At 40.6% G+C, this 19,055-nt stretch overlaps 1 protein-coding gene across 2 annotated transcripts in view; it reads right to left on the minus strand.

The window, feature by feature from the left end:
- sdccag8 (SHH signaling and ciliogenesis regulator sdccag8) overlaps positions 1–19,055 on the minus strand; it is a 415,760-nt gene that overhangs the window by 176,172 nt on the left and 220,533 nt on the right. For both annotated transcript variants that reach the window (XM_073050489.1, XM_073050488.1), the window contains exon 13: positions 17,654–17,796. In XM_073050489.1, the coding sequence (XP_072906590.1) occupies positions 17,654–17,796 (143 nt within the window). The remainder of the gene's footprint in view (positions 1–17,653; positions 17,797–19,055) is intronic.

The following is a 19,055-nucleotide window of genomic DNA, read 5'->3' on the forward strand; positions in this document are numbered from 1 at the left end:
GAACACAGCAGGCCAGGCAGCATCTATAAGGAGAGCGCTGTCGACGTTTCGGGCCGAGACCCTTCGTCAGGACTAACCGAAAGGAAAGATAGTAAGAGATTTGAAAGTAGTGGGGGGAGGGGGAAATGCGAAATGATAGAAGACCGGAGGGGGTGGGATGAAGCTAAGAGCTGGAAAGGTGATTGGCGAAAGTGATACAGAGCTGGAGAAGGGAAAGGATCATGGGACGGGAGGCCTCAGGAGAAAGAATGGTGGGGGGGAGCACCAGAGGGAGATGGAGAACAGGCAAACAACTAAATATGTCAGGGATGGGATAAGAAGGGGAGGAGGGGCATTAACGGAAGTATCTGGGAAAGTATTTTAAGGAGGCTTGAAGCTCACACACTATTGCTTCTTTCTGCTAAATCTGTCAACTTGGGAACTTTTTTTAAGATTTGTTTTCAGAGGGAATCTCCCATTTTTTAACCAAACACATGCACATTTCGTTAAACCTTACTGATCTACATCAAATAACATCCACAATCTCAACAAGGCATTTGAAAACTAATGCTTTTTTCCCCAGAAAAGAACATTTTATATTTTTAGCTATCCAAATCTTTCCAGAGATATTTGCTTTTTATTTTTAAAATGTATTACCTGTTAACTGGAGGGCAGAGTACCATTTTGAGATTTAGAGCTTCAGTATTTTTAGTAGCAAGATATAACATAATGTGTCAAAGCCTTTATTGAATAACTTAATTCACAAAGTTTTCAGTTAGATTGCCCTCTTATAGAGTCCATAATGGTTGAATGGCAAATATTCCCTTTTTTTTCTTGAAGCAAATCAAATATTTCTGAATTACATAGTACCTTCTGAGGTGGAAGGAAGTCCCAAAACAGAGGATGTATTACTTCTTAGGCAGTCCCTAAGGGTGAAAGACTACTTGTTTCCAACTCAGTTCTGTGGGTTTTGGGCTAATAGTTCCTCGGCAGAATCTGCAGACTTTTGATACGGGCAGGGCAGCTGGTATTTGATAGGACAGTGAGTGTGTTGTATGCAGGTCCTGTCTTCCTTCTGCTGACCAGTTGGTTTTGTTCCCATCAAAGAGACTTGCATTTGGTCCATTCTCAAATGGTCCACTAAGCAATCATAAGGGAGGGCTCCCCACGAATCAAGAGGGAATATTATTTTTTTGAGGCTTTGAGGACATCCCTAAAGCATTTCTTTTGGCATCCTGGAAATCTCTGAGAGCAGAATACTTCTGACTAGTTAATACTCAAATGACATCTAGCAATATGGTGAAACCTTCTTAAATGTAACTGTCTTGAACCTAATCAATGCTCCTTTTTTTCATTGTAATTCTCAAACTAACCTACAAGCTCTACATTGGAACAAAAAAACTATTCAAATTTCATCAGATCCATTCCACAAGAAAGATATTCCCAATATTAGTTACTAGTTTTGTAATATGTAGGCAATCATGATGCGAACATAATTTGAACATAGACATTAGGACGGGCCCTACACTGACATCTGGAAGATTATCTGCTTCTAACAACCTGCTTCAACAAAACAAAGCACTGCCTCCAACAATCAAGATCCACGAGTTGACCCCAGAAAACATGGAATTCCCTCCACTTCTTGCAGCGAGCCCTCAGGAATGGAGGAATTCAAAGACGTAATTTACCATTAGATCATGTAATTCACCATTGTCTCTAGAACACCAACAAAGCTTTCAACCAACTGGGTAAACCTACTAAAGGGTTGTCTGCATTCCCAAGATACTACCTACATTGGCACATATCCTCCATATTTATTGGAAGGAATAGAGAGCTAACCATCAAGGTCCTCTTCCAAGACAACATCTTCACTCACCACAACGCTAAACTGATCATTGAATACAACGCAAACACGAGGAAATCTGCAGATGCTGGAAATTCAAACAACAACACACACAAAATGCTGGTAGAACACAGCAGGCTAGGCAGCATCTATAGGGAGAAGCGCTGTCGACGTTTCAGGCCGAGACCCTTCGTCAGGACCTATGGACTCTCTTTCCAGGACTCTACAACTCATGTTCTCAGCATTATTTACTTATTTATTAATTTATTATGACTTGTTTCTTTTTGTATTTGCCCAGTTTATGTGTAGTTTTTTTTAATTGATTCTATTGTAGTTATTTTTTCTACTTTAAATGTCTACAAGAAAATATATCTCAGTGTAGTATTTGGTGACATATATGTACTTTGATAATAAATTTACTGAGAACTTTTGAATTTCTAACTTTATCCAACATCAGGCTCTAGTCACATTTAACGAGCTGTGCAGGGCTACTTACATCACCTACAAACTAGAATCCTGAAGACTCTATCCTAAGCTCCATTATGACTAGAGATTTCCAAAAAGACATGAAAACTGTTTCAAATCCTGCTCAAAGTCGACTTGTAAAAATCCTCCTCCTTCGCTCCAAGGAGAAAAGTCCGAGTTCACTCAACCTATTCTCATAAGGCATGCTCCCCAATCCAGGCAACATCCTTGTAAATCTCCTCTGCGCCCTTTCTACGGCTTCTACATCCTTCCTGTAGTGAGGCGGCCAGAACTGAGCACAGTACTCCAAGTGGGGTCTGACCAGTCCTATGTAGCTGCAACATTACTTCTCAGCTCCTAAATTCAATTGCACGGTTGATGAAGGCCAATACACCATACGTTTTCTTAACCACAGAGTCAACCTGCGCAGCTGCTTTGAGCAACCTATGGACTCGGACCCCAAGATCCCTCTGATCCTCCACACTGCCAAGAGTCTTACCATTAATACTATATTCTGCCATCATATTTGACCTACCAAAATGAACCACTTCACACTTATCTGCATTGAACTCCATCTGCTACTTCTCAGTCCAGTTTTGCATCCTATCAATGTCCCGCTGTAACCTCTGACAGCCTCCACACAATCCACAACACCCCCAACCTTTGTGTCATCAGAAAACTTACTAACCCATCCCTCCATTTCCTCATCCAGGTCATTTATAAAAATCACAAAAAGTAAGGGTCCCAGAACAGATCCCTGAGGCACTCCACTGGTCACCGACTCCCATTCAAAATATGACCCGTCTACAACCACTCTTTGCCTTCCGTGGGCAAGCCAGTTCTGGATCCACAATGCAACGTCCCCTTGGATCCCGTGCCTCTTTACTTTCTCAATAAGCCTTGCATGGGGTACCTTATCAAATGCCTTGCTGAAATCCATATACACTACATCTACTGCTCTTCCTTCATCAATGTGTTTACTCACATCCTCAAAAAATTCAATCAGGCTTGTAAGGCATGACCTGCCTTGACAAAGCCATGCTGACTATTCCTAATCATATTATACCTCTCCAAATGTTCATAAATCCTGCCTCTCAGGATCTTCTCCATCAACTTACCAATGGTAAGACTCACTGGTCTATAACTTCCTGTGCTATCTCTACTCCCTTTCTTGAATAAAACAACAACACCCTCAACCCTCCAATCCTCCGGAACCTCTCCCATCCCCATTGATAATGCACAGATCATCGCCAGAGGCTCAGCAATCACCTCCCTCATCTCCCACAGTAGCCTGGGGTACATTTTGTCCGGTCCTGGCGACTTATCCAACATTGATGCTTTCCAAAAGCTCCAGCACATCCTCTTTCTTAATACCTGCATGCTCAAGCTTTTCAGTCCGCTGCAACTCATCACTACAATCACTAAGATCCTTTTCCACAGTGAATACTGAAGTATTCATTAAGTACCTCTGCTATTTCCTCTGGTTCCATACACACTTTTCCACTGTCATCATTTGATAGGTACTATTCTTTCTCATCTTATCCTCTTGCTCTTCACGTACTTGCAGAATGCCTTGGGGTTTTCCTTAATCCTGCCCACCAGGGCCTTCTCATGGCCCCTTCTGGCTCTCCTAATTTCCTTCTTAAGCTCCTTCCTATTAGCCTTATAATCTTCTAGATCTCTAACATTACCTAGCTCTCTGAACCTTTTGTAAGCTTTTCTTTTGTTCTCGACTAGATTTATTACAGCCTTTGTACACCATGGTTTCTGTACCCTAACTTCCCTGTCTCATTGGAATGTACCTATACAGAACTCCACACAAATATCCCCTGAATATTTGCCACATTTCTTCTGTACTTTTCCCTGAGAACATCTGTTTCCAATTTAAGCCTCCAATTTCCTGCCTGATAGCCTCATGATTCCCCTTACTCCAATTAAATGCTTTTCTAACTTGTCTGTTCCCATCTCTCTTCAATGATATTGCAAAGGAGATTGAATTATGATCACTGTCTCCAAAAAGCTCTCCCACTGAGAGATCCGACAGCTGACCAGGTTTATTTCCCAATACCAAATCAAGTACAGCCTCTTCTCTTGTAGGCTTATCTACATACTGTGTCATGAAACCTTCCTAAACACACCTAACAAACTCCACCCCATCTAAACCCTTCGCTCTAGGGAGATGCCAATCAATTTTTGGGAAATTAAAACCTCCCATCACAACAACTCTTATTATTACACCTTTCCAGGATCTGTTTCCCTATCTGCTCCTTGATATCCCTGTTACTATTGGGCAGCTTATAAAAACACCCAGTAAAGTTATTGACCCCTTCCTGTTCCTAACCTCCACCCACAGAGACTCCATAGACAATCCCTCCATGGCATCCACCTTTTCTAAAGTCGTGACACTATCTCTGATCAAGTGCTACACCCCCACCTCTTTTGTCTCCCTCCCTGTCTTTTCTGAGACATCTAAAACCCGGCACTTGAAGTAATCAGTCCTGTCCCTGAGCTATCCAAGTCTCTGTAATGGCCACAACATCATATCTCCAAGTACTGATCAATGCTCTAAGCTCATCTGCTTTGTTCACAACACTCCTTGCTTTAAAATAGACACATCTTAAGCCTTCCGTCTGAGCGCTACCCTTCTCTATCACCTGCCTATCCTCCCTCACACACTGTCTACAAGCTTTCTCTATTTGTGAGCTAACCTCCTCTTCCCCAGTCTCTTCAGTTCGGTTTCCACCCCTCCAACAATTCTAGTTTAAACTCTCCCAGTAGCCTGAGCAAACCTCCCCGCCAGGATATTGGTCCCCCTGGGATTCAAGTGCAACCTGTCCTTTTTGTACAGTTCACACCTGCCCCAAAAGAGGTCCCAATGATCCAGAAATCTGAATCCCTGCCCCCACTCCAATCCCTCAGCCACGCATTTATCCTCCACCTCATTCCATTCCTATTCTCACTGTCGCGTGGCACAGGCAGTAATCCCAAGATTACTACCTTTGCGGTCCTGCTTTTCAACTTCCTTCAAAACTCCCTGTAGTCCTTTTTCAGGACCTCTTCCCTTTCCCTACCTAAGTCATTGGTACCAATATGTACCTGACTCTTCCCCTTCCCCTCCTGACTGTGACCCACTTGTCTGTCTCCCGTGGCCCTGGTGTGACCACCTGCCTGTAACTCCTCTCTATCACCTTCTCGCTCTCCCTGACTCTAGGCGAAGGTCATCAAGCAGCATCTCCAGTTCCCTAACTCTGTCCCTTAGGAGCTGCAGCTCGACACACCTGGTGCAGGTATGGCCATCTGGGAGGCTCCCCACATCTGACACTGAGCTCAGAAAACTGGCCTCACACACATACTTCCTACCTCGCCTCGTCCCGTTACCGCCTAAGCCCATTGATCCAAAGCCCTACCGCTCTGCTGTCTCTCACTCCACTGCCCGCTGGATATGGCTGCCTTCTTTTTAAACCTTTCGCGCTCTAGTGGCTGACGTCACGCGCCTGCGCAGTCTCGCCTCTCTTTAACCCGAGTAGTAAAAAAACACTCCCTTCGATCTGAAAAATCAGCAGTTCACTCACAGCCTTCTTGCTCCGATGGGTCTGGTGGTCCTGGCGTGGATGCTACTTAGCTTCCTCCAGATGGGAGTGGGACAAACCGTCCATGAGCAGGGTGGGTGGGATCCTTTAAGATGTTACTGGCCCTTTTCCATCTTGCTGTGATAGTGAGTCGACTGATGTCAGTGATGCACTGGACGGTTTTGAATATACATTGTAGAGCCTCCCTGTCTGCCACAGCTCAGTTTCCATACCAAGCAGTGATGCAGCTGGTTCAGACTGAAGGTCTCTATTCGAGCACCAAAGGTCTTTATCGCTGGAGCACATGGTGGCTAGGTAGCAGTAAAAAATGTACCTATCCAGATACTTCATTAATTACCTCATAGAGCATTGCCTGACCTATCTGTGCCAGAGTCTACACATTCTGTATTGCACTCCAGGCCAGAAATGGATGTAAGATATCTGCAACTTGAGGCACCGCCTAAGATAAAGAAGAATCTGCATAACTTTAACACGAGGACATCTGCAGATGCTGGAAATTCAAGCAACGCATATAGAATGCTGGCAACCTGAGTGTGGCTTCATTTTCTCTACAGTCAAGATTAAGCCACGCTCAGGTTGGAGGAACAACACCTTGTATTCCGTCTAGGTAGCCTCCAACCTGATGGCATGAACATTGATTTCTCTACCTTCTGTTAATGCACCCCTCCCCTTCTTACCCCATCTCTTTTTTATTTATTATTCCCCCTTTTTCTCTTTTCTCTCTCTCTGCCCCTCTCACTATCACTCATTGCCTGCTCTCCATCTCCTTCTGGTGTTCCCCTCCTCCTTTCTTTCTCCCTAGGCCTCCCATCCCATGATCCTCTCCCTCTCCAGTGGTATATCCCTTTTGCCAATCAACTTTCCAGCTCTCAGCTTCATCCTTCCCTCTCCTATCTTCTCCTATCATTTCGGATCTCCGCCTGCCACTTTAAATCTCTTATTATCTCTTCTTTCAGTTAGTCCTGATGAAGGGTCTAGGCCCAAAACGTCGACTGTACTTCTTCCTTTAGATCCGCATAACTTTGACAAGTTGTAATATTACTGCAGTAGCAGATTGTATATAACATATGATAAGTTTCTTTTATACATAAGCTGGGTACTGGAAGAGCGACCTAAATGGACCCTTCCCCCAGGCTGTATGCAGATAATTTAACAAGTTGCCCAGTATCTCTGCTTTAATGACAGGCTTATTATTTTATATCGGCACAAGATCATCATGGCCATTCACAGAGCAAGCACATATTCTGATGTTCCATTAAAGGTATACACTAGCCCTGGGAAGTGATATGGTTCTTCCAAAGGTCCAATTATCCAATCTGTTGCTCTTAAACAAAATGCAGGAATCTTGTTTTCACATTGGCATTTTGGATAAACTATATAGTATAGAAGATGATTTAGTCCATTATGTTCAGGCTGGTTCATACTGAAGGGAATGTAACTTAGCAAACTCCTCTGTTCTCCCTCCTATTTTATCAGAACTGGCACATGAAACAAATAATAGTAATGATTGCTGTACTAACTAAAATATATACGCAAGGTATAGTGAGAAAAGTGAAAATTAAATAACCAGGTATATAGTGACTAACTCCCATGATGGGGAAGAGAGTGTACTTCAGGGAGGAAGTTCAAATCATCCTGCATTAGTTTAAAGAGTGAATCACATGTCACGAGGGGTGATTGATAAGTTCGTGGCCTAAGGTAGAAGGAGTCAATCTTAGAAAACCTAGTACATTTATTTTTCAACATAGTCCCCTCCTACATTTACACACTTAGTCCAGTGGTCATGGACAGATCTTGGACCTCCAGAAAGTGTCCACACTCATTTCCTTCTACCTTAGGCCACAAACTTATCAATCACCCCGATGTTATTAACTTCAAACTTTCTGCATAATCACTCAGAGTTGAAATGCACGTGCATGTAACGAGAGCTGTATAACTCATCTCCTTCTACCTTAGGCCACGAACTTATCAATCACCCCCGCTGTGGACAATTTCTGGAGGTCCAAGATCCATATGCTCCACGACCGCTGGACTAAGTGTGTAAATGAGACTATGTGTAAGGAGACTATGTTGAAAAAAAAATGTGCTCGGTTTTCTAAAGTTGACTCCTACTACCTTAGGCCACGAGCTTATCAATCACCCCTCATAAGAAATTGGTAATAGACCTTCTCAAAGAAAAAAATCTCTATTCAGATATAAAGACAACAAAAATAAAAAATGATTATCATAACTATCATAAAGACTATTCATGGAATTTACAAACCAACAACCTAAATGCTTTCTTTCTACTTTTTAGTTTTCATTTGGAGCCAAAGATGGCTCACTTCCAATCCAGTTTGTGGGTTGAGACCAGAAGACATAGGAGCAGAATTAGGCTATTCAGCCCATTGAGTCTGCTCCACCATTCCATCATGGTTGATCCCGGATTCCAGTCCACCCCATACACCTGCCTTCTCGCCATATCTTTTGATGCCCTAACCCATATATGTCAAACTCAAGGCCCGCGGGCCAAATCCGGCCCGTGGTGGAATTATCTTTGGCCCGCGAGATAATATCTAATTACTATTAAAGCTGGCCCCAGTAATCGAAGCGCCTATGGCGTATGATATGGCTAATGCTGAGTTTATTCAGGTACCAGGTTTTCAGGGTTTTTAGTGTTTATTCGGCAGTCTTCTTCATAAGAAACAGAATTTGTAAAGTGAAACACTTTGTAGTTATAGCAGAGACTGAGACACATGAGAGCAGGCTGAAAAAACGGAGGCAACGAAAGCTGCGTTCGCATGCGTCCGACTGATCCAGCCCGCATGAAGCTGCATTTTGCTCAATCCGGCCCGTGACCTAAAATGAGTTTGACACCCCTGCCCTAACCAATCAGGAAACTATCAACTTCTGCCTTAAATATACCCATAGATTTGACTCTGCTGCAGTCTGTGGCAGAGCATTCCACAGATTCACTACTGTGGCTAAAAAAAACTCTGTTCTAAAAGGTCACCCCTCAATTTTGAGGCTGTGCCCTCTGGTTCTGGATATCCCACCATTGAAAAATCCTCTCTCCCCCCCCGCCCCCAGGTAGTCCTTTCAACATTCCATAGATTTCAATGAGATCCCCCTGCATACTTCTAAATTCCAGTGAGTACAGGCCCAAAGCGGCCAAATGCTCCTCATATGTTAACCCCTTCATTCCCAGAATCATCCTTGTGAACCTCCTCTGGACTCTCTCCAATGACAACACTTCCTTTCTGAGATATGGGGCCTGAAACTTTTGACAATACTCTAAGACTATAAGACTAGTGTCTTATAAATCCTCAGCATTATCTCCTTGCCTTATTTTCTATTCTCCTTGAAATAAATGCAAACATTGCATTTGCCTTCTTTACCAGAGAGTCAAACTGTAAGTTAACTTCCTGTGAGTCTTGCACAAGGACTCCTAAGTCCCTCTGCACCTCTGATGTTTGAACCTTCTCCCCATTTAGATAATAGTCCGCACTGTTGTTTCTTTTACCAAAATGCATTATCATACATTTCCCAACACTGTATTCCATCTGCTACTTTTTTGCCCATTCTTTCAAATTGTCTAAGTCCTACTGCAATCGCATTGTTTCCTAAGTGTCTGATGAGGTTGATGTGGGATCTACAGAGATTGTCACAGCTGGGCATGCTTATTTGGCTTGTAGGGTAGGTGGTATAGGAGGTGATAGGCTCCTTCATTGTTTATGTTAGGCTTCTACTGTTCCTGATACAAAGAATTGAGGTTCTCAGTGACAACCTGGATTTTGTCAGCCTTTTTTGAGTAGTAATGGGGCAGAGACTACCAGGACTTGGTGGGGATGTCACCACTTCAAGAAAGTTTTGAGAACATTCTTGTGATCCTTCAGAATAGGGTGTCTAAATAGGAACCTGGCATGGGATGTAATTAATCTGGCATGAGTGTAATCAAAGACCATTGATAGAGATGTTGGTTGAGAAGAGGATATTGTCAATCAATTAAGTTTTCTGCCAATGGATTGGTCCTTCATGCTATTTTTTTAAGTTATGCAGTTTCTTCTACCCCTTCAGCTAGACTCATGGACCAATGAATACTAGTTAAATCCTATCATTACAGAGAACCCTATATGGTATTTGCCTAGTCTCAGAAATTTGAGTTAGAATTAAATGTTAAGTAAAGAAGAAACCAGTAGGTTAACCAGGGAATAATCCCAACAGCTTTCCTGGACTAGAAGGCATTTGAGAACATGCCTGAAGTTCATGCTGATCTTTGATCTATCAGAATCACATTTAATATCACAGGCATATTTCGTGAAATTTGTCTTTGTTGCCAGTTCATTAAGATACATAATAACACAGGGAAAAAATCATGAATTACAGTATACATATTAAATAGTAAAATTAAAAAGTAGGGCAAAAATAGAAAAAAGTAGTGAGGTAGTGCTTACTTTTCACCAGCTTGAGCAAGTAAAAAGTAACAATTTGAAATCTCAATCAGCAGTTATTGGCATACATATATAATAGCATTTCTGCTACAAGCACTGCTCTCAGGACGCAATGAAGCACACAGTTGGATGAGTGTCCAATTACATGGTTTTCTGTTGCTTGCTCTGCAACTTTTTGATTTTAAGATATTTAGTTCTTGCCATGCATTTTCTTAATTTGGAAAATGTATGAACATTCTTGCATCATTGCTGGGTTTAAATCCTGGAATTTTCTTTCCAATGCAACCCATTACTAGAAGAACTGCAAAGTGGTTAATCACTATCTTTTCAAGGGCAATTACGGATGGAAATAAAATGCTGGTCTTGCCAATGAAATGGGATCCCCAACAATGAATAGATAAAAGAAAGTTTACACTCAAGCAATAGCAATATTTTAGATCATGACCATGTCATAGGATCAGAATTAAGCCATTTAGCCCATCAAGTCTGATCCACCATTCTGCATTGACTATTATTCTACTATTCCCCTCAACTCCATTCTCCATTTTGATTATAAAAGATAACTCCATTTCAAACTTATTTTTAAAAAGTCGCCTCCAGTCTTTGCTCACATCAAGGTAACATTCTGGGTATAGTTTTAAATCTGATGTTAATTAGTCAGAAGCTTTCACCTTCTCCCATTAATCTTCCCTCCAGAATAAACATAAAAATTTTCCTCATAATCAATGTTTTTACCTCTGGTTATACCTATTTCTCCTCTGTACGGCCTTTGTACTGACCTGTGACCACCAGAGTGCTCAAAGTATTCCACATGAGGACGCATGAACATATATTAAAGCTTCATCATAACCACTGAGGCCACTGCTATCCAGATTCCATTTGCTCTTCATTTTGAAAGTGCTGCGACACTTGTTGCTTTAGATGCTTCTCTAAACCTTCTTGTATTAATTCTAATGCCATTATTGCACATATTCTTCCTCTCACTTGTAGGATTTAATTAGAGATTTCATTTCTTTTGTCCATCCGGAGGATTCATTTAAATTTTGTTGAACACTTTCCAGTTCACTTGGGAAGGATATTATGTGGAGCTTTGGGACTTTGGAAGTTGAGAAAGAAGCAGAAATGAACAGACACCCAACCTTTAAATTACACATGCACCCAAGACAAATAAGTGTGTCTGTACACACAGACTTTGCACATGTATATAATAATGTGTAGAATAACAGCACACTATTTGAATTATTACATGCTTCTTTTTTTCTTAAATTACCTGATTTCTTTAAGAGAAAAATGATTTTAATGTCACATGTAACCTACTACCTTCACCGATGAATGGACTAAAACGTTCCTATCTTAAACAATTAAGCTTCTGGTCAAGATTGTGCCAGTGAACAACGCTTCCTCAGGCACGACATCTTCTACATGTCAGTTGCTCTATGTCTTCCATTTATTCCTTTTAATTTTAATTTTGTTTCTGAAACTGTTGGAACTCGTGATTTACAGTCCATAGTTTGATGTAGTGAGCTAACAGTCTACTGTCCCTTAGAAAACGCCAGGAAAGAAATGCAAGCACAAGATTTCATGAGGAGGAGCTCAGAGACGAGACGAAGAGCCACGATCAACTGCAGTTCTTGCTAATTGAAGTGCTAGGGAAGCCTGAAACATAGAGGCAAATGCAGAGGAGAGTGAGTGGTTCTTGAAGAGGTTGCTGCCCTTGTGGAGGCCGCTGGTTCGAGTTGCTTCCCTCGGAGGGGTTGCTGGTTCCTGATGCTCTTGGAGATATTACCAAAATTCTGAGATTTATGGACTGGACTACAGTTCAAATTAACTGTAGTCCATATTAGTCTCTTGTTCCTGTTTGTGTTCTCTCCCATTCTTTGGGGGGGGTGGTTTGGGGTTTGATGTTGTTGCTGTTGTTTCCCCATGTGGATGATCTAGTTAGTTCTTGTGCAAGAGAGGGTTTGTAAGTTTTTATTTTTTTTTCATTTTGTGGGGGGGGGGGGTGTTACTGATGCTTTTCTTTCAACTACTTTTATGGTTTCTATATTTTATGGCGATCTGGAGAAGACAAATCTCAGAATTGCATTTTGCATACATACTTTGATAATAAAATGAAACTTTGAACCTTAATGTTACTAGCCAAAGAGGAAAACTGGCCATAGGCACTACATGTTCATTTCTAATGAATACTCTCATTGACAGACTAATAATATCAAACCAGATTTGAACTCATTTACACAATGCTAACAGGAAACAAGAAAAAGAACATGAAAACGTTATGGGTGTTCGAAGTTGAATGCTTCACCTAGACTAATGTAACCATGAAAATGCTTCCCACCAGTAATAGTGTGCCTGGAAGAACATTACAGTAAATGATAGAATCTCAAGACTGTTAGGCAATGCTGAATGAAAAATGGCTTGAATTCAAAGGTATTTTATTAGATATAGTGTGGCATCATTAAGCATACTTTTTTTTAAATACAGCCCTTCCTAAGCCTGAATAACATAAATCTGAATTCTAGGGGAATCTGACAATTAAATATCATTAGCTGCTTTAGCAATAATGATGGTGGAGTTATCCTCTTATGTAAATGATGTTCTAGTTATCAGTTTAATAATATCTCATTCATAATATGCTACTATTCTCAGAAGCTCAAATGCAGCAACTATGGTCTAACCTACTAAGATTACCTGAAGTTACTCAATTTCATCCTTGGTTATTCATGTTCTTGTGGTCCCTACATTCCTTTCCTCTATTCTGCACTTACAGCTTGTCCATTAGATTTCAATTGTCTTCCCATCATGTTATTCAACTCACTTTCTATTTCACAAACTCTTTTCAGAACCAACAGTTCCCCCCAAGTGTAGTATAATAACTAATTTATATTATAGTTCTAAAACCACGGCACTGTTGTAAATTCCAAGTAGTGGCATCATATACATTATGCAATATAGACTTAACTCTTATAACAACAGTTTAAATCCTTCAATCAATTCCTTATTATTCCTTAGATCTATATTGAGTTTCCATAGTATTACATAGTACACTTCCACAGAATCTTAGAACACTACAACACAGAAACAAGCCCTTCTGCCCATCTCATCCATGCTGAACTATTATTCTGCCTAGACTGCACCCTGGCCATGTCCCCAAACCCCTCCCATCTGTGTACATACCTAAATTTCTCTTAAATGTTGAAATCAAACCCACATCCACCACCTCCACCGGCAGCTCATTTCACACTCTCACCATTCTCTGAGTGAAGAAATTATCCCTCAGGTTCCCTTAAACAGTCACCTGTCATCCTTAACCCATAACTTCCAGTTCTAGTCTCACAGACCTCAGTGGAAAAACCCTGCTTGCATTTATCTTATCTATACCCTATATAATTTTGTATATCTCTAGCAAATCTCCCTTCTTTCTCCTGTGTTCTAGGAAATAAAGTCCAAAACTATTCAACCTTTCCCTATAACTCCGATTCTCAAGTCCTGGCAACATCCTTGTAAATTTTCCTCACACTCTTTCAATCTTATTGAAATCTTTCACGTATAAGCCCTTACTTAACAGACAGCAAACAATGACATTCAAGGCCACTTGCCCTTAAGCAAAGTTGACATCCAACAGCCTTCCCTCTGCTAGTTCTGCCACTGTGGAGAAAGTTGCTGGTGGTTGACAGAGTAATAGTGAAAGGAGTGGTGAATCACAAACAAGAGAAAATCTGCAGATGCTGGAAATCCGAGAAACACACACAAAATGCTGGAGGAACTCAGCAGGCCAGGCAGCATCTATGGAAAAGAGTAAACAGTTGAAGTCCTGATGAAGGGTCTCGGCCTGAAATGTTGACTGTACTCTTTTCCAGAGATGCTGCTTGGCCTGCTGAGTTCCTCCAATATCTTCAACATGTGTTGAAGGGAGTGGGGAAGTAGGATTGAACTGGACCTTGGGCAGAAAGGATAATGTGCAAAAAGGCAACTGTAGATCCTGAGAAGGTTGACACCATTGGCGTAGGTTGAAGGTGAATGAATCCACAGAAACCCACTTAAATCAACATCTGTCTGAAAGACAACAAAAGCCTTGAACTTTCTGTTATGATCCAGTTAAAGTCAGGCTACTGAAATTTGATGAAGTCAGGTTTAACATGCCTACTACAGCTTGTTTTGGTTGAAAAATGCTCACATCTTCTGTGGGCCTTATGAGCCCAGAGGAATCTTGCTTGTGCAAAATAGGGACACTGCATGCTAATTAACATTTCTGTATATACATATTTCCTATATAATAAATTTCCTGAAGCATGCTACCAGTGCACAAAATATGAATGTGTTCTTGGCAAAACTCAATTGCACCGGGCATAAAATGTTGCTCCATGTATTACAATTTCTGTATCTTTTTTTTGGTACTATAGGGGATATTATCTGCATCCCTGATTGTCCACTGTAATGAAAGGAATTTCTGGCAAATAACTGAAACTAAAAGATAATTAGAATCACTAAGTTTCAAAGTTTTTCAGAAAAGGTAATTTGTCTGTTCACTGACAATCTGAACTCTTTGTAGTGTTTTAGAAAAAAATGTTTTTTTGCTTTTTAATCCTCCTCACAAAACTATAGGGGAAAAATTAATAGCATGGTAAAAGATGGAGAAGAGCAGGAGATGTTTATTTTTCTGGCTGAATCCAATGCAAGATTATTTTCTCAGGTATTCGCCAGTTGAAGCCAGGCTAGTTAAATTGTGATGAAGTCGGCCGCAACGTGCCTACTACAGCTTGCTTTGTTATAAAACGCTCACATCTTTTGTGGGCCTTGTGAGCTTAGAGGAATTCTGCGAAGATGTGACAAAGATTCTGGCCTTGTTAAACTTAATGCGGGTCCCTGACTTAGTCCCAATTGCATTCAGAGTCCTTATAACTAATTGATAATGGAATGCTTTATATCTCAGAATTAACTTTGCCAGTCAAGGCAACTCGTTTACTGCTGACATGTTACTTAGATAGTTAATGCAATGCCAGAAATGTTAGAAGTGTGCAACTGCCAAGGTATTGAAATGTCAGTGAGTTGCACCGAGGGGATTTGGATTTAGATTTTTGTATCATGAATCCCTACACTGTCAAGTTCTCAAAAGTAGCTTCATGGATGTTGAATGAAAAATAAAAGTAAATTTGTACTGTGCCTTTCATGACCCTCTAAAGTTCTTCTAGGATTTTTTTTTTAATAGTAAAGCAAACATTTCTGAAATAGAATGGTCTTCCAAAGTAGGAAACATGATGATCAGGTTACACACAGTAAGCTCCACAAACGATAATGTAATCATGACCAGATATTTTCTGTTGATGAGAGGTAGGCCTTGGATCATTCTCCTGCTTTTCTTCAAACCATGGTGTGGTGAACTACATATACCTGTCTGGACACGCCCCCCCGCTGACTGCTCCTGTGGCTCCTCCCACTGACCGTGGCTTCTCCCACGGACCCCGGTATAAAGGCGATTGGAGACACAACCCCGGCCTCAGTCTCCAGGATGTAGTGTGGTGGTCACTTGCTGCTTGTTCTTCCAGCCAATAAAAGCCTATATCTCGCCTCACGTCTCCCAGAGTTATTGATGGTGCATCACATGGACTCCTTCACATCCACAAGACAGAGAAGGCAGGTCCTGTTTAACATCTTATTCAAAAGTTAAAAGCTCCACCGTCATAGCAGTTTCTGAATACTGCACTAGAGTGTAACTAATAATTTTGCACTCAATTCTCTACTTTGGGTCTTGAACAATAACCTTCCAAAAAGTGCGAGGGGGTGCTGCAATCTGAAATGATGCATGTAAAGGTCCATGATGCAGGCAAAAAGGAAAATTGAAGGAGAGTCATCATGAGCATTTTCAGGGATGACTGGCAGCAACTAAAGATTCGGTCTGGTGGCAGTCTGGAAGTACACTGCCCAATCACTCTTATCAGTGGTATAAGTTCTTCATGGAAGATATAATGTAGGTAGAATTTACCCTTGGAAGAGCTTCCAACTCATGAGTTATATTGACTCCTCAATGAAAACTCACTAATGACATGTTGAATTAACTTGTCTCTGCTGGTTCAGCAGTAAGGATGCTGCAACAATCCTGAATATCTGCATGAAGTGAGGGGACATGGAGGTGGGAAGGAGTGGTTTTCAGGGCAGAACAAAACCTTGCTCTTTCTTGGCATCCTTGCATTGCTCTTTTACAGACACCAGTGAAAAGCAAAATGCTAGATTTAAAGTGCAAAGAACAGTAAGTTGCTGTGATTGACCTTGTCTGGGAAGAGTGACACAGTAGAAATCATAGCAAAAAAAGTCACAACTGGAAAGAAAATTCAAGACTGAAAATGTTATGTATAATTTGGGCATTGCGGCTGAATGATTAAGTTGATTACTTTCAGAGTACTGCACTAATCATCCAGAGACTTAAGTTCAAAATCACATGATGGTAGCTGGGGAATATAAATTATATAAAATGTCCAAGAAAAACTATCAATATTTGTAACAAAGTAACTACTGGATTGCTGTAAAGAACATAATCAGGGAAGAAGTTTGCCAACCCAACATGATATGGCCTATATGTGACTCCAGCTCTAATTGTGTCTGAACTGTCTCCAGAGTTTAGGTTTAGAGATGGACAATAAATACCAGGATGCCATCAACAACCACAGCCTGTCAATGAATTTTTGAAAAATCTGACTGAACTTGAAAATGGTTGCCATCAATGAAGGGATACTGGACAGAGATTTTATCTTCTCAAAATATGGCCAAATATAGGACAGTTGAAAACTGAATTCATTGTGACTTTGCCAATCACAGATGGAGCCGTGATAATTTCAGTGTGTACTGTTATTGTTGGTAAAACAGGAAAAATAAACAAAAGTTTTCAAGTTGGTAAAAAAATGCGAAAGATATTATATTAATGACATCCTGTTATAACAACCACTTATTAAGACTATTTATCATGATACAATATCATATGTTGTGCTGTTCCCACATCATTACAACTCAAACTGACAGAATACAAGAGATCTTAGAATAAAAAAAACAAAAACCTCAGAACATCTGGTAATCCCATCACCCGTCCATATGCTACAAACATCATGCTGCTTTTCCCTTAAGACAGATTAGAAAAATCATCACATTTGGTTTTGTATAATTACATACCTGCAGTTTGGTTTTTTAATAGCTTCACCTGTTAATACTGCAGCAATTAGTAGGCAAAAATGTGAACAGTTGGTATTGCAAATCACCAAAAATATCTGTAAAATGCTTTATTGCCTGCGGTAGAGACAGGCAGCTTGATGCTGGCGTTATGAATTGCCACTGGCAGATAACAGGATTATTTGTACCTGGTGAGGTGCAGTTGGTGCTCGGCTTTGCTCAGTAGTTCTATCAGCTTTAGACATTCATCCTTCGTTTTTGCTGCATCCTGCTGGACACGCTCCAAATGACACTTAGTTTCATTAATTTCCAGCTCAAGTTTGTGTTGCTCCTAAGGAGGAAACATAGTTTTAAAAAAAAACTGATTCTAAAACAACAAAAAGCATCTTGTAAAACTGTGATACTTGAAAATCTCAGTTAAGCAAACAGAACCACACTATCATGTTGGGAGCACTATATATACAAAAAACTTGTGAAAAATATCAGTGAAAATGTTTTACTTTAATTACATTAACTTTCAGTAGTGCAATGATGATCCTCTATTAATCGGCAAGCAAAATAGCAGGAACTCACAAACATGAGAATTTTTTTTGTTTTTACAAACTTTAAATATGAAATAGATGTTGCAACCAATGGGTCATTGAATACTCTCAGCTTACTTTCCAAGTGATAAGTTTTTTCATGCTATTTCTCAACAGTTCCCATTTTAACTCTTCAGTTGAACTCTGTAATCAACTAGTCTGAAGCCCTGACATTTTATTGTTTTAAAAATGTTTGTTAACTTTTACCAAAATGATGCTATAGGTAGATTGAAACAGTTGAGTTATAACTTAGCTTCAATAACAAGCTTTAACAATATTTCTTTACATTTAATTGTGATCTGTGGGATACAGTGACTTAATCATTGTGTGGATATAATTTAGATAGATAGATAGATAGATAGATACTTTATTCATCCCCATGGGGAAATTCAACATTTTTTCCAATGTCCCATACACTTGTTGTAGCAAAAACTCATTACATACAATACTTAACTCAGTAATAATATGATATGCATCTAAATCACTAACTCAAAAAGCATTAATAATAGCTTTAAAAAAAAGTTCTTAAGTCCTGGCAGTTGAATTGTAAAGCCTAATGGCATTGGGGAGTATTGACCTCTTCATCCTGTCTGAGGAGCATTGCATCGACAGTAACCTGTCGCTGAAACTGCTTCTCTGTCTCTGGATGGTGTCTGAGGAGCATTGCATCGACAGTAACCTGTCGCTGAAACTGCTTCTCTGTCTCTGGATGGTGCTATGTAGAGGATGTTCAGGGTTTTCCATAATTGACCGTAGCCTACTCAGCGCCCTTCGCTCAGCTACCGATGTTAAACTCTCCAGTACTTTGCCCACGACAGAGCCCGCCTTCCTTATCAGCTTATTAAGACGTGAGGTGTCCTTCTTCTTAATGCTTCCTCCCCAACACGCCACCACAAAGAAGAGGGCGCTCTCAACAACTGACCTATAGAACATCTTCAGCATCTCACTGCAGACATTGAATGACGCCAACCTTCTAAGGAAGTACAGTCGACTCTGTGCCTTCCTGCAC

The sequence above is a fragment of the Hemitrygon akajei genome, chromosome 7 (assembly GCF_048418815.1).
Source record: "Hemitrygon akajei chromosome 7, sHemAka1.3, whole genome shotgun sequence".
Taxonomy (NCBI): Eukaryota; Metazoa; Chordata; class Chondrichthyes; order Myliobatiformes; family Dasyatidae; genus Hemitrygon; species Hemitrygon akajei.